The sequence below is a fragment of the Misgurnus anguillicaudatus genome, chromosome 4 (genome assembly GCF_027580225.2).
Source record: "Misgurnus anguillicaudatus chromosome 4, ASM2758022v2, whole genome shotgun sequence".
Lineage (NCBI taxonomy): Eukaryota > Metazoa > Chordata > Actinopteri > Cypriniformes > Cobitidae > Misgurnus > Misgurnus anguillicaudatus.
Genome location: NC_073340.2, coordinates 11,547,943 through 11,568,937, shown reverse-complemented (window position 1 = coordinate 11,568,937; position 20,995 = coordinate 11,547,943). Strand labels below are relative to the sequence as shown.

General features: G+C 40.0%; 1 protein-coding gene across 4 annotated transcripts in view; it reads right to left on the bottom strand.

Moving 5' to 3' along the window:
* Positions 1-20,995, bottom strand: part of jmjd1cb (jumonji domain containing 1Cb) — a 163,282-nt gene that overhangs the window by 16,745 nt on the left and 125,542 nt on the right. For 2 of the 4 annotated variants that reach the window (XM_073866687.1, XM_073866691.1), the window contains 13 exons: positions 19,022-19,146; positions 18,730-18,873; positions 18,323-18,367; positions 16,425-16,683; positions 12,506-14,148; positions 12,022-12,194; positions 9,287-11,424; positions 6,929-7,130; positions 4,325-4,539; positions 3,849-4,001; positions 945-1,034; positions 696-823; positions 155-368 (listed from right to left, as the gene is read on the bottom strand). In XM_073866687.1, the coding sequence (XP_073722788.1) occupies positions 155-368; positions 696-823; positions 945-1,034; positions 3,849-4,001; positions 4,325-4,539; positions 6,929-7,130; positions 9,287-11,424; positions 12,022-12,194; positions 12,506-14,148; positions 16,425-16,683; positions 18,323-18,367; positions 18,730-18,873; positions 19,022-19,146 (5,529 nt within the window). The remainder of the gene's footprint in view (positions 1-154; positions 369-695; positions 824-944; positions 1,035-3,848; positions 4,002-4,324; positions 4,540-6,928; positions 7,131-9,286; positions 11,425-12,021; positions 12,195-12,505; positions 14,149-16,424; positions 16,684-18,322; positions 18,368-18,729; positions 18,874-19,021; positions 19,147-20,995) is intronic. The other 2 variants (XM_073866688.1, XM_073866690.1) reach the window with 2 other exon arrangements.

Sequence of the window (20,995 nt, the reverse complement as noted above, 5' to 3'; positions counted from 1 at the left end):
GACTGGATAAACATGCGGTTAGGCGAGGCTGATCAGAACTGAGGAGACCCGTAATGCGCACCACTAAACGTGAGGAGTGTGGAATGCTGGCACACTCGCACTTCCAAAGAAAGAAAAAACATGCCGACCGCAAGTTCTCTCATTCCAAACTCACCCTTCTTTTCCTCGCGGGACTTCTGCTCGGCCAGGTCGGCCAAAAAGTGCAGCGGCGACTGCGACTCGGGCGGAGTGAACTTGCTGTCGGCGCTGGTGTCGCTGGCCGGACTGCTCCCTCCGTTGGCCTCCACTTTCAGAGGAGAGTTCTGCTGGCCGGCCTCGGGCTTGCATACAGAAATCTTGTTGCTGTGATTGAGCACGTTCTGTAATACCTGGGAAAAAAACAGTGTGAACATTATACGGAGCGGGATTGTGTTCAACATTCCTCAGAGGAACAAAATGTGAAAATCAGCGTGTTTATACATCACACACATACACGTTCAATCTAATTGCAAGTGGATCCTCAAGGCCTTGTTTATATTTGTGTCAAATTAAGTATGATGTCTGACCTGATTAAAGTCCACAGCATCATTTACGTGATGCAGACATGCTTTTAATGTTAAACCTCCCTGCAGCCTCTGTTTCATTCGCTCCTAATAAAATAAGCCTACCAGACTATTAGTTAATAAAATCTGTCACTTGATGAAAGAAACACACACCTGGGAGACGCCATTGGTGGACGGCAGCTTGCTGAGAAGGGCGTTTTGCTTCACAGTACACGAGCAGTGTGATTTAATATTGTACTTCTCCCTGAGCATGTGCATTGTGCTCACCAGGTCCGTCAAAACTAAAAGACAAAACAACAGATACATCAAACTACTCCCTTTTTAATCCTACCTTCTAAAGGCTAGACTAAAACCAATCAGGAATTTGGCATTGTGCTGGAGTCAAAGTGTTTCAGTCCATACCCATTCCTGGAATGATCTGTGTTGGCATCAGGTGCTTGTGATCATGAGGTTGTCCCTTGACGCACTTCAGCCAGACGTACAGCTCTTTGTCTGGGTAAAAACAAAAGACAGACGTTTAAATGCGATGTCACAGATACAAAAGCCGTCGATGGCCCAGTTTCTCATGAAGGAGACCCTCTGTTTATGGTTCAAAGTGAATTTGGAGCCTTAAGGGGAAGGACACACGGGTGTGATTCAGCAGAAACAACCTCTCCAGAGGATCATTTAATGCCCTGAGGCAGAATACGAGTTGCTGAAGGAAGGGTGGATTTAAATAAAGGCACAGTAAAAGAGCCAAAGCCAGCCGAGCCAGACGGTGCCAACTGCAAGCATGCACGCACACACCAGCCCTGTCAATCAAAAGAGTCCACCTCAGGACATCAGACTCTCAGCCCTCCGGCTACAGCATTAAGGGCCAAATATTTGCTCTCTGAAATTGATTGTCATGGGCAGTTTTCACTTTAATGAGGACATATTTATTTTATAGCCAAATGAAAAAAAAACACAGCTTACAGCATGCATAAGTGAAACCATTGATTTAAATTGAAAGTCTATTTATTAACTCAAGATACTATGAATACACAAAAGACTTCATAACACAAAGTGTCTCTTTTTTCAGCAAATCATCTGTGTGACAGAAACAGAAATATTTTAATAAGCTTTTAAGCGACTGTCACATGAACAAAATGGAAAACAGGTCTCATTGCTTCCGTTTGTCGAAGAAAATGGTAAAAGCAGTATGAACTATAGGTGGCAATATCTATAAACTTTTAAGGTATTCAGCTAACCTAGATAGATATTTTTATGTGTTGCATTTATGTAAGGAATAATCGATGATGGGCTGTTGAGTTATTTAAAAATAATGCACATCCAAGGTGGTAATATGGCACGTCGCGAAGCCATTACACATTATTTTGAAATAATTAAAAGGATCATTCAGTCTTATATCTTGGTTACCACAAACATTGATTTGATGGTTATTTTAAGACATTTGATAAATCAGGTGCACGTTTATCAAAAAATAATGTATACCTGTGGAACATTTCTCAACTAATCAGAATAATGCATTCAACCGCCCTGTGGTATAATCTGTTTTATACTACGAGTTTGATGAATGCTTGAATCTGTTTGGCTGATCATAGTTATCTGTAATAACGGACTAACAAAAACAACATGACAGACGATTTTCTGAGGCAATAACAGCGCTGTTTAGAGACGCACATAATCTCTCTCTCTCTCTCTCTCTCTCTCTCTCGCTCTTTTTTTCTTTCTCACTCTGTGTCTCTGTCGCTATCTCTCTAATAACTTCATTAATAACTGCATTAGAATGCTATCAACGGCTCAAACCTCCATTGCCAGCTTTAAAATGACGTTTTGGAATAAGCAAAAGAGCCGTTGAATGAAACGCGGAAAAAATAGTCCTACTCACAATAGCGATTTAAGATGAATCCCTTTAATATATATCATGTGATCGATGTCTTGAGGTGTGGTAACCGTAGTATAAGCAGGATAATTGAATAATAATCCTAAAAATTCAATGACCCGTCGTCAAATATTCCTTAATTGTTACACAGCTCATTGGAATGCTTATTTCTGATTGGCCAGTTGTGACATTTGCAGGTCTGTTATTCCTAAATAACCGTTAAAAACTATTAGCACACGGTAACCCAGAGGGGCAACATTCCGATCTTTCTGAAGAAGCCAACATGGAAGTGACTTAAACTGCAATTCATCGCCTGGCCGCTAGAGGCTAGGCAAATCATTTTGACAGGTACAGTTTAATATTACACAAAAAATTAATATAAATACGTCTTATATCTTAACTCTTTCACCGCCAGCATTTTTCATGATTTTCACAAAAGTTTAATGCCTTCCAGAAAATGCTCCTTTTAAAATATATAAACATACAATATATGAAATAAAAGAACAGACCCTCTGCTTTCAAACAAAAAAATCAGTTTCATCCTACCTTCATGTGTTCTGTTTTTATCACCTCTCAAATATGTGTAGGTTTCATCAAAAACACAAAATTTTGAGTAAAAAGCTGAGATAATTATATTTTTGTGAAGGACTTTTGATAGAGATCAGATGCAGAGCGATCTTTAAAACATACACGGACATACAGCTGTTTGCCCTAGAGCAATACTTCCGGGTTTTATAAGTTGCGGAAGATAACTCGTCAATGGCGGGGAAAGAGTTAATAACATATATGACATTATATTTACAAATGATTAAACCAAATTGTGTGTTTGGGACATTTGAACGTCTTGTCTTATTTTTAAAACCGAAAGTAAACGAGTTTTCCCCACAGACGGTCTGCATTCGTTAAAAATGAGCAATATTTAATGTCCCTTACCTTACTTATAAGGTAAATAGCCATGTTATAAGCAGAATAATGTACAGGCAGATGGTACAAATAAGCTTATTTCAGGGCTTATTTCTGCGATAACAACCCTATACATTGTCCCTTACTAAGTATCCAAATGTCAGTGAAAAGAAAAAAATAATACAACTTTAAAAAATCATATCTGTATATGTGATAGACTTTGGTTATGCGTATCTTTCGTAGCTTCTCTAAAGGCATCTTCAGTAAAACTTCTCTATATTTAATGAAGCAAATGCAAAAGACCCGAACCGGAAGTAATGTGACCTGTTTTGCAGAATACGAAAGTTTGTTGTGCAATACCCTCATACAGAAACATTAGCAGGTTACTACAGAGGCACTACCACCAATAACTACATTAAATATAATAAAATAAATCAAATGTTACATTTTATTTTGCCCACACCACACAGGTGACACGGCGGGCAGGATTGAACAAGCACGGTCAGTGTACAAAGGTGAATCTGAAAATGATGACTGACCTTTGGAGCTTTTCCTCTCTTTGGCCTTGTAACAGTCCAAACACACCACAAATCCACATTTTTGGCAGACCCAGTGAATGTTAAACAATGTGGCTTCACATGCGTCGCAGCTCTCCCTCACCCCACGCACCGCTCTCTTCCAGGCGATCTTGGCTGCAGAGCAAAGCAAACAGGAGTCGGATAAAATGAATATTCAGATTTTCTGATTCCTGCATTCTTAATAAGTCAGCGAACATCACTTCAGATCGTCTATGTTGTATAGTCTATCGTATCTCTTTAACTATCACACCACTCTCTGTTACATTTAATTCGGCTTAGGTAATTGTGCAATTCTGCAGTCAAATATTTTTGTATATAGTGACAGTTTCAAGTGTCAAATGGCATCTGGATTTATTTTTGTGATAATGATTAACTATGTGTAATGTGAATATCTGATCTCTGTTGGGCTGCGTATGGTATTCATCAGGATAACGCACCATCCTTCTTTATCCACGTAGCTGCTGTGTTCTCAGTCATGACCAGCTGACAGAATTTGTCGCCGATGTAGCTGAGGATATACTTGGAGGTCTCCAGGTCCAGGTTGTTTTCTTCATAAGCGTCCGGAGCCCAGAGACTGAGAGCCTCTTCGTCATATTGATCAGGAGAGGAAAAGCCATCGATCCGGATCACTCCGTTCTTACTGTAAGAGAGCCTAGAGATGATGAGAGAGAAAGTGAATTAGAGAGAGCTTCCTTTTCTTCCTAAGAGCGATCCTGAGACGTAATGAGAGAGGGGAAAACTGTTGACATAAGACAGGCTGGAAAAAAGCACAAGCAGTGAACACTGTCTGATGGCATGACATGAGGATGGGTCTGAACATAGCCAATATTTAATGAAAGGAAATATCACTCTGGAAGATTTCTTTCATTAAATTAAAGTCAATCATGGAGGCGCCTAGCAATGATAAATATTTTCATACATGTCAAAAATAGTTAAACTCCATGTGCTAAGACTAAATTCTTGTATTTACAGGACGGACCAAGAAACTTTTCCTGTTATGTCTGAAAAGAGCCTCATAGTTAATATGAATGCAATATTACTGATGTACTATCAGTCTATAAAGTCTCAGGCCAACTTCTAATGTTAGAAATTTCACAATTCAAATCGATTTCAATTCTTGAGGCTTCGATTCGATTCAATTCGATGTTGATTTATTTGCTTCGATATCGATTCTGTAATAAGTAAATGCACAAGTAATTAAGTACCCGAGTATATTTTTACAGTGTTTCCCATAGGATTTTGAGAGACTGTGGTGGTGATGACGTCACACGTCGATTAGAATATATGTGACGTCATTGTGTCATGTTTTACTCTTTGATCTGTCACATTATATTGCATTTTAACACAACTGAATGTTATTTTTACATATTATCTGGTCTGTTGTCTATACAATAGTGACTAAACACAACCAGAAACGACCCACGACCCAGTAGCTCTTTCTTTAACTGCTGCTAAAAACAGGACATTGTCTGACAAAATCACCATACATTTACATTGAGGTTGTACTGATGTTGCTCTTCTCATCAGTGTTGTTGCTTGCACAAAGACTCACAACAAGAGAACGGGTATATGTGGGACACACTACTGCTAACCTTTCGTTAAGTCATGATAACCTCGATCATCCATCTTCTCTGTGAGTAACATCCGTGACTGTTGACGTTTACGCGAAAAAGAAAGTACACGGAGGGATACGGAGTTAAAATACTTTTCACTGTATTTTATGCGCGAGAGGCACACTGCACGCAACATGAGAGAGGGGAGGGGGCGCGCGCTTTTGAGGCGCTGCACGTAACATGAGAGGGGGGGGGGGGTGTAGGGAGGCGACTGAGGGCTTGATACAATGAATTAAGCCGTTTTAAATAGTAAGATGAAAATGAGAATGGGAATCATGCTGTTTTGGTAAAGCGCGTCTTGCGAGATATAATATTGGGTCTTGTACAAAGCTGAACGCTCTCACTAGAGTGTTGCCCACAGCGCCACCACTGTCCGGTGGGCTGAATCGATTCATAGGATTTGATGAATCAATATTGAATTGAGAAACAAATAATTGCAATGCATTGATGAATCGATATTTTTACCCAGCCCTATCTAATATTGTTGTTTTTTTATCTTGTTTCGAAACTACGTTTCGAGTTTATTTATTTATGGAGCACATTTAAAAACAGCGCACATGCTGAACAATGTGCTGTACAGAGATGCATAAAAAGATAGAGATAAGAAAGGAAATAATTAGAAAATAATTTGTCATAATAAATCATAAATTAAATGTTATTTATTAGGTGTCATCTGATGTATCACACCTTATTATATTGTGCATTTTCTCACAGCTAAAACACTGAATTGACCAAAATTTAATATGAACTGTGGCAGTTTTACCATTTTGGATTCCATTCAGCCGATCTCCGGGTCTGGCGGTACCACTTTTAGCATAGCTTAGCATAAATCATTGAATCGGAAAATAACCTCAAAAATAACCTATTTTTAGCTATTTTTCCTATTTAAAACTGTAGTGATATCGTGTACTAAGACAGACGAAAAAATAAAAGTATCATTGCGCCTGCTGCACCAATGGATTCCAAAAATGGTAAAACTCAATTTTTTAACTCTAGGGGAGCTGGAAAATAAGCCTATTTTCAAAAAAGTAAAGTGTCCTTTTTTCATCAAATTAAAACACAAAATTTGTGACATGAATATGAGGCACAAGTATAGAATGTCACATTTTATTAAAAGGAACATATTATGCAAAATCCACTTTCACAAGGTGTTTATGCATAAATGTGTAAAGTCATTTTGCCTTTATTGTCCCAAAATTTATGGAGGACACTGTATTTATTTACAAGGTTATTGTTTCTTTTGTTTATATTCTGTATTTTCTTTTCCTGCATACTTCAAGTCCTCTACAGTGTGTTTTTTTTTGCAACCTTGAGATTATTTCCCTTCACAGGCACAAATAAAGTTCAATGAACTCTGCATTCATTGGGTAATGGTGGGTATTTCACTTCGTGTTGTAAGATGTGGTCTGATGCTGTGGTCACACTTACCGACGGAAGTGGTAAAAGCGACAGAAGACGGGCGAGTGCGCCGGTTCCTCTCCTTTCTTGGTGCGGATAGAGCGACACTCCCTGCACTTCTGTAAGTTGGGGCCGATCTCTGAACACGAGTCGTCCTGCAGAAAGGACTCGCCCGTCTGCTTTAACTTCTTCACCTTCCTCCAGTCCTTCAGCACTGACCGCGGAATGCCATCTGAACAGACGATGATTACACACTTCGCTTTATAAATGACTAAACATAATAATATAGTGCATATAAAAGCAGTAGTAGCACATAAACAACTGAATAATGAGAAACAGAAGAACAGCAGCATAAAAATATTTCAAAACTAAACACATGAATTTACTCGTATTTAAGTATACACATAACACAATGCCAGTTTTAAAAACATTAACGAATATGCTAGAGGCTGTATCTTACTAAACAAAACAAAAAAATTGGGAAAATCTATTGACATAAGCTGTTTGTAAATTTGTGAACTGACATCAGGCAAAATAACAGCTTCTGTTGATCGGCCAAAAAAATGGTTACTACCGATAATTATAAGATCAAGATCAACGATGATTACTTAGACTATTACAGTTTCTGTACTATAAAATACAGTATGATATCCTGGACCACAAACCCAGCCAAAAGTGTCAATATTTATTTAATGAAGCTTTATACATATATTTACGGTAGGAAATGTACTAAATATCTTCATGGAACATGATCTTTACTTAATATCATAATGATTTTTGGCATAAAAAATCTATAATTTTAACCCATACAATGTATTGTTGGCTATTACTACGAATATACCCATGTGACTAAAGGTTTTGTGGTCCAGGGTCACATATACATTTACATGTTAAATCTTGTCTGTGATATCAGAGTGAATTGCTGTTTTTGTTTTGTTTATCACAACCAGACGTTTCAGTTATGAAAACAGTAAATTGTGACCTTAAATTGTTAAAGTGACCTTAAGCATTAGAGTGGCTATAAAATTACAAACAGTCTCTATTTTTCTACACAACAATCATCAGAAGGGCCCAATAAAAGCTCTGGTGCTCTTGCACAATGCAGAACATTACTGTGAACATTCTAGAAGTCTTCGACAGCTGTCATCCAGATGTTTCTTTGTGTCATCCAACATCCCCCCTCTGTTTCTCACACACCACAAACCTTCAAATAACCCCAAAGTTAAAGTCAACATGAAACAGAATTCCTAACCCATTTGACTTTCATAATATGACATTTTTGAATGAAATGGTATATTTCACAAAAAAAATGACTCGAGTCATAAAAAAAAAGTTTGCAGGAGGCTTCATATATCCCAATAGAAGCATTTCTTCTTATTGTTATTTTTGTAGATATATTTATTAGATTAACATTAACTAGAATAAAGTTACTATTCTAAATACTTAATTCAAAGGTGGGGTGCATGATCTCTGAAAGCCAATGTTGACATTTGAAATCACCTAAACAAACACGCCCCTGCCCCAATAAAATCTTCTTTTGATAGACCCGCCCACACATAGGCAACCCAGGCAACGATGTTTGTTAGTAGACACGCCCCTTACTGCTGATTGGCTACAAGTGTGTTTTGGAAAAAATCGTGCACCCCGCGTTTTAAGTGATAGTTCATCCAAAAATAAAAATATGTCAACATTTACTCACTCTTATGTTGTTAAAAACCTGTATAAATTGCTTTGTTCTGATGCACACGGAGGAAGATATTTTGAGAAATGTTTGTAACCAAATCGATCGGACGCCCCATTGACTGCCATAGTAGGACCAAAGAATACTATGGCAGCAAATGCATCGCAAAAAAATGACATTCTTACTCAGTATTTTTTCCTTGTTTTCAGTACAAAAATCTTGAACTTTTTACTTAATTTAAGCAAAAAATCAAGAAAAATGATCTTACCCCATTAGCACAAATTCACCTAAATTGTATATTTTCGTCTAAAAATTAGACTTAATTTTGCTCATCAAGAAAATACATCTTAGGAATTGTTTGTACTGAAAACAAGACAAAATACCAAGTAAGAAAGTAATTATTTGCAGTGTGAGGCCTTTCTATCTTCCTTCATGTTCATCAGAACAAAAAAATCAAGGTTTGTAACAACATAAGAGTGAGAAAAATGACAGAATTTTTATTTTTGGGTAAACTATCCTTTTAAGAAAGAATGCATAACCTACGACAGTATAGTAGCACCGTAGTTTAAAACAAGACCTGTCGACTGCTTTCTAGCCAAAGTCTAGCCGAAAAGAAAATTAGTTTCAGAGGTAAAATTAATAAAGTTCAAATGAAAGATTAAAAAGACAAACATGTGCAGCTTTAATCTGCTTGGTGGTGCACTTACTGGTACTGGCCAGCTTGAGTTTTGTTTTCTCCTTGGCACTTCGGAAAATACAGTTCGTCTTCACCTCGTCTTCGTCCTTCTCACCATCTCCCTTTCTTTTTTGCATGTCGTTCTGCTTCTTTTTGTATGTTGGCTTGGGTTGACGCTTAGTCCTTTGTTCTAGCTTGCTTTCGCTAGAGTCCGTGTCATCGCCGCTTTCCGAGCCCGATTCGTATGGGCGCTTGGGGCCACGACGTGTCTTTCTGTCCTCCTGAGACAACTTGTCCTCCTGTCCTTTGCTGTCCTTGCCCAAGTCCACATCACTGGATGCGGAGGCGATCAGGCTAACGGTGCATGGCTTAATTAGCTCTGAAATGGCATTCATGCATTTTTCAGGTTTGTTTGTGTTTTTGTCCTCTTCAGAGTGCCGTGTGAGCCAGGCTTTCTTGAGCTTGTGGTAGTTTTGCTGGCATACCTGCGCTGGCTGTCCGTTGGGCAAGGGGCTGGCTTTGCTGGCAGGGCTTCCGTGCGTAGAGTTATCTTGGTTGATGGTGGGCGATTCCTGAGAGGATCGGACACTACCGCTCTCGCTCTCAGAGGCGCTACTGGAGCCACGGGACTGCGCTGCCGCCAGAGCCGCTTTGGCCTTCTTCAGGTGGACGAAGTTCCTTGAGTAGGCCTGTGTAGATCCAACAGGGCTGGCTTGAGATAGCGAACTAGGCGAAGTGGTTCTTGATCCACCCTCCTGTGACTCAACAATGCTGGGAGTCTGATTTCTGGAGACAGAGCTGTCCGGTTTGCTACTGCTGCTGGTGCCAGAGATGGAGAAGGGCAGCTCTGTTCCACTGTGGTTCTCGGAGCTAAACATGCCAGTGGCAGCTGCAGTGGTTTCATCACCACTAGCGCCACACACAGAATTGGTCACAGCCACCACTGAGCTAGAAATGCTACTTTGTGTTACTCTAATCAAGTTTTTCCTATACTGATCACTGGCATCTTTCACATTTGTGTTTGGTAAAATGACTCTGCCAGATCCTCTGTTCTCAGCCATCAATCCCCTGTTCTGACCAACAACCAATGGACCACCAGGCAGCTCTTTGGAGGCCATCTTGGGTCCTGCCAAGCCGTCATACTTTATGCAAGTAGAAGGGCGGACAATAACAGATGCCGTGGCTACCTGTGGCTTGATTTGGCTATTCTCAGATTGCCATGCCATTTTTTCATGGCTCTTTGCTTCTCCTCCGGTCGGCCAGGGCTCGGCCGAGCCCAGCTCGGCTCCGCTCTTATCATCCCTGAGCTCTGGAAGCAGAGTGGGTGGCTTCTGCTGTTCTGACACCTTTCCCGCTGAACTGACGGGTTGGATGGGGGTTAGCGTAGGCGGGGAAAGGCGGCCGTAGGCCCCTTCTTTGCGGTCAAGCGCGTGCTGGGTGGGCGGGTGAAATACGGGCGCTCTGCGCAGGGCTGGCATGCCCTTGGGCTGAGCAGAAGGAGAAATTGCTGGGCTGCAGCGCTCGGTGACCGTCACCACTGAGGTACTGAGTGAGTGCATGGGCGGTTGTTGACTGAGCTGCTCGGTGATCTTGCCCACAAGCCCCTCTCCCTCCGGCTGGTGCTTAATGAGAGGGGGAGGTTTGGACAAGGACTTTGTATGACCAGAACTGTATGTGCTCAAAGACATGGGGCTGGAGGCTGGGGGCACTCTGTCAAAGTATGAATCTTTGGATGAGTAAAGTCGTGGCGGCTCGTTTACAACACTATTAGAAAGTGTAGTGAAGTAGTTGGTTTGAGGAAGGGACTGAGACACTGCGTGTTTGTATTTGTACAGATCGGAGTGGTCCACCTCTTTTTCGTGAATTCTGGGCTGCGAGGACATGCGAGAGTAGTGCTCACGCTCCGTCTCCCCGGAGCGGATTTTGGCGGTGTAGGGAGCAACCTCTATGCTCTCCTTAAGGATAAGACGGTTCTCTTCCTTGTATTTGCTGGTGCGGTCAGGTCCCTCTTGAGGCATGCGTGTGGGTTGTTGTTTGCTGTGGGGGGACTCCATGTAGAGACGATGCAGCTCTTTGCTGGTGGGTGTTCGGCTGCGATCTTGCTCTTGCTTTAGGTGGCTGCTGGCCAGACTACGCATAGAATCCACAAACACATTCTTCTCTCGCTCTCTAAAGAAACAATACTCAGAGTTACAAGTGTTCAAAGGATTCAGTGCTGATTTCATCAAATAAAGACATAAACAATTACGCAATAGATGAGCCACCTCCTTTTGGCAAAAATTGTGCCACGTCATTAGTTGTTTACAATTCACTCTATTATTGTGGTAGAGTTTACTTCAGAAAATCACACCCCTAAACAACACCATTAACACAAATTAAAACGAGACCTAAAACACATAAAAAAGACAGACTGTTTTGTCTAAAAGGTTCTTGGCAAGACTAAGAGTTTGTTCAAATCACTACCCCAAATGTATGAGCAAGTTTTTGAGTGATGCCTGGTTTCTTTCTCGGATATTAGGTTACTATACAAGAGGGATTTAAATGAGTGCAGATATTCATCTGGCTAATATAGAATAGTTTAATTACGAGCACAGTCACTAAATAAGCGTACAGTGTTTCTATAACATGGCATTTGTTCCACCTCAGGTCACAAGGTACTTAACAGCTAGGCACCATTCCTGGCTCTGCAGGACTGTGGGAATGGATTACGCGCTTACGTGTAAATGACAGACAGAGACAGAGACAAGTATGTGTGTTTGTGCTCACTCTTTGTGGAGTTCTCCTGGGGTTTTGGAGAGAGGTGGGCTGGAGTGTGAGCTGATCTTGATGGGTCGATGTGGATCGGCACTGGCTGGTCTACCAGGGCCATGGCTCAAAATCCCCATGCTGTCTGCTGAAGTCACAGGGGTGGGCGGGTGCAACCAAGGGCTGGGGGTGTTCTGCAAAACACACATCAACAAACACAAGGTCACAATGCACTTGAAGCAACACACGCTTTCCTTTGCATGCTATCATTGTCTTGATGTGTATCATTCTGTGCTCTTTTCCTATATCCCTAAAAGCCTTAAAGATGTGGCAAACAGTACATAATGGGGTACATACATGCACACACTGCAGGGTGCAAAAATAATGTTTAATGTAATACAACAATGATTTAAAAGAATAAAGATTAGCCCTATCAAACTTAAGACATCTTAAAAAATTAAACTGGGACAGGGAAAAGAGGGATAATAGACAGGCAAACACATACCCTACGAAGGCTGGAGTCTGAATTGACAGCATTTTCCGGATGAACCCACTTGTATCCAGGTGGGTAGGAGTGGGTCCCATTGGGATATTGCCAGATGATGGGGTAGATTCCGAGCTGGTTGTAAGAGGCTCCTCCATGCGTCTGGGCCAGCTGCTGTTGGAGGTACTGCTGCTGCTGGTGGTGAGGATGGTGGTGGGCCAGGGTCAGGTGTCCAAGGCCGGTAGAGTCCAGCCTGGGATGGCTGCTCAGGAGGGAGGATGGTGGAATACTGGGCAGCACAGTGGGTAGCAGGTGTGGGTGGTGTACTGAATGACTAATGGAGGAAGAGGGGAGGAGGTGGTGTGAGCTGGGCGTTAGACATGTGGAGTGAGAGGAACTGTGAAGGGAATGTAGGTGTGGGTGAAGGTAGGCCACATGGTTGTTCTCAGATTCTGGACGAACCAACGCAGGGTCTCTGTAAACCGTAAAATGCTCGTTTTTGTCTACGACAAGTGGGCTTTTAGTGGATTCGGACAGCATCCCACGGGCCGGCACAGGCTTAAAACTAGAGCGAGGTATGTCCTGTTCGGGTTTGAGTGCGGAGCGGCCTGTTGCAAGAAGGTGTTCAGGGTGACGCGGTTTATGTTTGGACACCTCAGGGGATATATTTGGTTTGGGTTTGGAGGACTCAAGAATGCTGTGAGATTTTGACCGTGTGATGTCAGGTGAAGGATTGCACTTGGGCTTGGGGATGTCGGGGGACGAGTTAGACTTGGGTTTGGGTAAGTCAGGGGAGGGACTAAGTTTCTGAGGTTTTCTGATGTCTTCTGTTAACAAGGCATTTTTAATAATCATAGATGTGTACGGCTGCTGGAGCTTCCCTCTCTCACCTAGAGCTGCAGACTCGCTCACTGGTGTCACCGGTCTTATGACCTCTGAGTGTGCGAATTCAATTTTGCTGCCTATGCTGCGAGCGTTTTGCTGCTGCACACCTTCCGGCCTCCTGCACTCAGAGACGTTAAGCACCAAATGTCTAGATTCAGGGACGTATACATCACTTTTCTGAGACACCAATAGTGCCGATACAGCCTCTAAGCTCTCCCTGGAACTGGGTTGCGTGTTGCCGTCCTCTGTGATATCAATCACACATTTGGGGGTGTGTGTCCGTGGCGTCCCTGCACCGTAATGGTCCTTGGGGACGGTTTTCACAGTGCTCCTCATTTCAACAATGCAACTTTGGACCTCGGCCAGCCCCGGGCCCTGGTTTTGTGTGCAGGAAGTGGCCGAAGAGGGGAGCGGAGATCGCCTTTCCCCCGTCCGCTCACACTCTGCCAGTTGAGCTACGTCCACAGGTTTTCCGCTTTTGTCCGTCACCTGCATCTCGTCCCACGGAGATAGCCTGTTGATTACACTCAACTCATCTGCTGACTTGGATCCCAGGGATTTTTCCTCATCGTCTGGAGCTTTCAAAGTGCTCTTGCATTTAAGCTCATTTTCAGAACTTTGCTCCGAGGAGGAGTCTACGCTCCGCTTGTTGGAGTCCGAGTCGCTGCTCTCAGACATGTCGGACGCCTCCGTTTTGAGTCGCTTAAGACCACTCTTCTTCTCCTCTTCATCTGCTTTCCTCCGCTTGTTTATATGCTTGCTTTTGTTTTTCGAAGAATCTAAAAGGACAAAGGGATGCACAATGTCAGGCTCTTTCAAAGCTTAAAAAGACAGACGTAAAATGTCTCACCAGTGAGTGCATAAGAAACCCAATCCAATTGACTATTCAAGCACAAATCAGGATGATGTCATTTTGTACTTGGGTTAAAAGCTGATTGAATCTTAAGAGCTGCATTAGAAGTTTGACGGATGGAAGCTTGGTTGAATTTATGAACACTTAAAACGTCAATTTCACTGCGGTGGCAGCACTCCCCTCATCTCTCAAACACCCAACACCATGACAAACACTGTACTGCAAGAATGATGAGAGAAGAATCCAAATTATCTTTTACAGGCAACCATTTAGTCTAGAACTTCTCGACTTAAATGTATACCACCAGCCCGAGCAAAACATAATAGCCTTGGTATAAAATGAAAGCCATAACAGCGGAAGATCCAATCAATCGAGACGAGATTCATTATGTTTAAATTCCTCTGAGTGCTAAGGCGCAATTGTGCTTCCATTTCACATCAGAACCCATACACGACTGAATCGAAGACCTTTGAGTCCTTAGAGCATTTTTTGTGAAAAACTAAGCACATGAAATTCACCACAGAAAAATCCATGTTTGGAACCTTCACTGTAAGTTTTTCCATTCTTCAATTATAAATCAAAGACTATTAGACACCCATCAGCTATCTTCCTGCTATGTGCTACACATACCATCACCATATATTTCACTGAGAAAGGCTAGAACACAATATTGAAGAGAGTAGTCACATATAAGAGTACAAAAGCAACACAAGCTGATGTAATCTCACCTACTGTAATATAAGTGCGTGTCAGTTTAAAGGTGTCATTTCTATATATACTAACAGCTAGTGCCAGCGTAAACCACAATTTTGGCATTAAATAATGACTGTTGTGATTTACTAAAGATGTGCAGTGGATAATTAGCGCTGAAAAAGTGTGGTCTAGTTATTTTTGCGACTGACCTTATTGCATATGCATTTCTAGGAGTTTCCCTTTTAGGCGCAAAATTTATGTGATGTTGGTATTTGCGCCATTATTTAACACCAAAAAAGCATGTCTTAAATAATTTTGCACTTGAAATGGCTGCAATTGCAGCTGATTGGAGAAGGCTTGGCACAGATTAGAGAGCACGTGGTATAAGGCAGAGGATTTTTTCCACTAGTTTATTTGGAATGCGAGAAACATATTATACAAACATATTGTTTGCCAAGCCATGTTATTTTAATTTTTTTTTGCTGGAGGAAATAAGGAGGAATCACTAAGAGCAGTCACACAATAGCAGCTGTTTCAAAACTTCTTGTAAACCTTCATTTTTTTTGTACTCCAGTTCTTTTCAGTGTACTATGGCTTTGTAAGCTGGGATTTCACAACACAAATTTTCCGCTACGGTGGTGCTGAGCTCAAGCGCATTAGGTGTTAGTAGATCACCTGCACCTTATCAGCTCTGCTTATTTGCAACCCTGAACTATACTAGTCAACATTTTAAAGTGGATCAAAAAGCTTCATCAAAGATGTATTAAGCCAAAACCGGGAATTGGGTATTGGTTTTAAGACCATTTTTAGGAAAAGTTTTGATTCACTTCAAATGTTGACTAGTGGAATTTGTGCTGCTCTTAGTAGATTGCTTGGTTCATCGTTGAAATCGGCTGTTCCGCCTGTTTTATTTAAGTTGCGCCTTTTTAGTAAATAACCCGCAGATATTACCACACCCATCTGCGCTTTTTTGGAATCTGCCCCGTTAAGTAAATCTGGCCCCAAGTGTAAACATGAATGTGTCTCTTTCGTCCACTTATAATCCGATTGACCGAAACGCGTCTCAATACCAGATTTAAATTTTGTGAAGACACCGCTTGACTGTTTATCTGCCGCCACCTGAACTATAAAATCATCTTTTTTACAAATACCATCACCATATATTTCATTAAGAAAGGCTAAAACACAGTATTAAAGAGAGTAGTCACATATAAGAGTATCACATTCCCACCCATTATGAAGACATTTAAAAACATTGCCAAAAGCACGAAAAGTTAATAAATAAACTTTGTCCACAACAAAAGAAAAAAACCTCTTAGTTGTACCATAATCAGAGGAAATCAGAACATGATGTTTAATATTCAATCAGAATCTAAGTGACTAACAAAATGGCATGTTTACCACCTTGTGCTTTTTGCATCCTGTTACATTTGTCCCTGACTCATGACATCTGCTGCGATCATCACTGAAGCGCTGTGATCATTTTAATGATTTAAATCTGCGTTTTACCTTTTCCTCCACTGTCTGTTTTTTCATCTTTGATCCTCTCATCATCTGGAATACTGCTGTCGGAGCCTTTTCGTCGCGAAGATCGTGAGCCTCGCTGTTGACCTGGCGAGGACTGCTGCAGCGGCGACTGGTGTTGCTGGGATACCTGCGGCTGAGCGTGCTGGGATTGCTGCTGCTGCTGAGAGGCCTGTTTCGGGGTGGAGCCGGATGAATTCATGACGGGTCTGGGGCTGTTAGCCTGGGCGCGTGTGTAATGACCCTGCAAATCACCAGCGCATACACAAACAGCAATCACAAGCATGAGAGGGCTCGAAAAGGATTCCACTTGGCTATAGAGTGTAAGGAAGCGTTGAAAACCACCACCGATACCAGGGCAAAAAACACTTCCTTGCCAGCAACGACTGCACTACACACGTCTGTAAAACATGTGGTCACAGAGCTAGGCTTGAAAGAAGAGTTCCTATGGCTGTTAAAAAGACTTTCAAACCCTCAAGCAGTTCAAAGAAGACTTTCATCCCAAACCCCTTTAATACATGCAAGCAGAGCGTGTGAATCGGGATAAGTATTTATTGGAGAAGAAGCACTGGTGATATATCGGGACAGGCATTCTATAGAGACAGCTATAATAAATACACAGGGATATGCAGGTGATAAATATATGTATATATTAGGGCTGTCAAACGATCAATCTCGATTAATTGCATACAAAATAAATGTCTGTGTTATAATTATAAATGTTATAAATGTTTGTGCATAATATATGTGTGTGTGCTATGTGTAATTATTACGTATACAGTATATAAATACAAGTACAATACAAGTATAAATAAATAAAAATTATTGAGTATATATACACATGGAAATTAATATTTGCATATTTATGTATACATAATAATTACACACAGCACACACACATATTATGCAAAAACAAACTTTTATTTTGTATGCGATTACTTGCGATTAATCTTTTGAAAGCTCTAATATATACACTGCAAAAAAACTTTTCTTCTTAGTATTTTTGTCTTGTTTTTAGCACAAATATCTAAAAATTCTTAAATCAATATGCAATTTTTTTTTTTTTTTGATGAGGAGTTTTTAGACAAAAAATATCAAATTTAAGTAAATTTGTGCTCTAAACAAGCAAAAAATCTGCCAATGGGGTAAGAAAAAAAAATCCTAAACTCGTAATTCAATTTTTTTTTAATTAGGAAACTTACGCCATTGCTTGTTTTAAGCACAAAATCACTCAAATTAGATTTATTTTGTCTAAAAACTAGACTTATTTTCTTGATACATTTCGCTAATCAAGAAAATGCATCTTGATTTAAGAATTTTAAAATATTTGTACTAAAAACAAGACAAAAATACTAAGTAAGAAAGACATTTTTTGCAGTGTATACACTGCAAAAAATTATTTTCAAGAAAAAAAAATATTTTTCCTTTTTTTCAGTAAAAATATCCAAAAAAAAAAATTTAACTAAGACGCCTTTTCCTAATGAGCAAAACAACCCAAGAAAACAAGTCCAGTCCCTAGACCAAAAATATCAAATTTTAGTGATTTTAAAACAAACAAAAAAAATCTGCCAATTGGGTAAGCAAAAATATCTTGAAATTTTTTGTTAAAACACTAAATTCAAGAACAATTCTAGAAAATTTATTTTTTGCTTGTTTTACGCACAAAATCACTTAAATTTGATATTTTTGGTGTAAAAATTAGACTTATTTGCTTGGGTCATTCCGCGCATCAAGAAAAAGCATCTCAACTCAATAATTTTTAGATATTTTTACTTAAAACAATAATTTTTTTTCTTGAGATTTTTTTTTGCAGTGTATGTATATACTGTGTATATAAAGCAGCTCTAGATCTATGGAGAGGGGAGGGGGGTGCGGCCCGGTACCTGAGTGTTTCCTGTAGAGCCGCTTGGTCTCCCTCCTGTGGTCTGCTTGCATATCCCCAATTAATGTTTAAAACAGGGAAACAGAGAAGAAAGAAAACAAACAAAACAAAAACAAGGTGGAACAGAGAAGTCTGGTTAATGATGAAGGGAGCAATCATACGTTTCTTCTACAAGGCTCTAGGTTTCTTTAAACGATAGTCAAAAAAAGCACATAGGAACTTTACTTCAAAGCTAGCTACAGACACAGACGGCAGACGTCCAGCGAGAGGCACAGACGCAAACTCATACAGACATGCACGCGACACAAATACAAACACAACGTCGATCCAGAAAGCCAGGTGAGTGGATCGTCTAGCGACAGATGCACATACAGCATGGTGAGATATGTTTGTGTGACATCCACTCACATGGGCAGTGTTGCTGTTCTGGCTGGAGCGCGACCTGCGTCGTGATGTGATACCGATGTTCTCTCCTTTCAGTAAAGAATGCACCACATCATCTAGAAAGGTCATCTGTACCATGGATGGGTCAACGTTCTGAGGCTCTAGTACCTACAACACAAAGTTGGTGTGTTTTAAAGCAATTATAATAATGACATTACTAATTCAATAATGTGCGTCAAAATACTTTGCAATTATCTCATTGGTTAATTATTGCATGCTACTCAAGCGCAAAAACGTTTTATGGAATCAGTCATACCTGGTCATTCATGACAACCATAGTGCGACTGAAAAGATCGTGGTGGGTGATGATGCCCGTGAACCACTGGGTGGCTGAATCCTGCCTGTAAACTCGTACACGGTAGCCATTCAATGAATACGGACCTTGTGATAACAGGAAACAGCAATGCTTTCAACAGTGCACAGGAATTAAAACCAGGGCTGTCAAAAGATTAATTGCGATTAATTGCATACAAAATTAAAGTTTGTTTTTGAATAATATATGTGTGTGCACTGTGTGTAATTATTTTGTACATATAAATACACACAAATGCATGTATATATATATTTAATTATATTATATATAATTTATACATGTATGTGGGTGATACTTGTGAAATTAGACTTGGTGTCATAAAACATTTTGATAAAAAAGTAGATGCAAAGTAAGACTATCAAAATAAGAAGCATGCAGTTACAAACATCTTTTCATGTACTATTTTGCACATGATTACATCATACAAACAAATTTTGTTGATTTTTTCCACATTTAAGGGGAAAATTGTCATTACCGCAATGTGTCCATGACTAGATTTGGGTTCGTTGACATAGAAATATTTATAATTTAAAAATCTATAAAATAAAAAGCTTTAGTGCATGTTATTCTATAAACATTTACAATAAAAAAACATGTGGTATTTGGTGATCATTGGTAAATGCAGAGACAATAATAAGGAATATAAATGTGTCTAAGAATCTTCTCATCCGCTGCAACAATTTTCAATCATTGTTTAAGCCCTCAATGAACTAACATTTTCAAAAAAAATTGTTGGAAGGGGCATAATTGACTGTGACACTCAAGATGGCTACCAGGTAAGAAGTTCTTATTTTTTCTCTGAAAATTGAAATTTTGTTTGTCATAGTACTAGACAACTTTTCAGTTCTCATTACGCAAAAATAAGTTTGTAAATGCATATATTTAATGTAATATCATGTTGCGGTAATGATAATTTTTTATAATGATAATCTAAAAATTTAAATAATTCTATAGGAAATATTTTTTAAATATTCTAAAAATAATGGTTATAGTAAGTTCAGACCTCAATCTTATATGTGCAAAAAAAATTGGCTTCATGGGCTTTTAAAAAAAATCTGATGCTGGACACCTTCTAAGTCTGGATTTTGTGAGAATCACCCATGTGTGTATTTATATATACATAATAATTACACACAACACACACACTAATATATTATGCAAAAAAAACTTTTTTGTATGCAATTAATCTTTTGACAGCCCTAATTAAAACACAAAACACTGTTCTTCAAACTTGGTATACAAACTTGGAACGTTCAGCTTTAAGAGCCAGTAATGTGTGGGGTCACTGACGTTGAACCTGGTGCAACACATTTTTGACGAAATGAGCTGTACTTCCTGTGCCTTATAGCTCAAAAAAAGCGTTGAGTTACCTCATTGCATTTAAGCCAATTATTCACTTGATAAGGGACTGACAGATCTTTGCGTAAGCAGTATTTGACATTGGCAGGTGTCCAGACTGACTGGATCCCATTAATGCAAGGCAGGTCATTCCCATTAACTACTCACTGTACTGAACAAGTACTGTATGCTGAAGCAAACAAACCATAAGCACAAAACCACACAACTTTTAGTTTTTTTCTAGCTGCGCTCTGTTTCCCCACCAAACCTTTGGCTTTGAGATTCTTTCCATTCTGTCTTCCCTTGACAGCTGCCAAGTTCAACAATTATCGCTAATTGTGGGCCTGGAATTTTGTTATGGACTTCGTAAACAAGACCTTTTGCCAAGACCACCACAACACCCACTGCCCGAATTAGCCAGGTACAGCAAGCAGTCTGTAAATGTTGGGAGGGACGACATTTTACTGTATAGTGAAAAGTGGGTTGCTTATAAACCAGAATGAAGCCACACGGCACAACACATCTCTTCTAGAATGCAACATTGATTTAATTCAGTTACAGATAAAATGTGACCGTCTT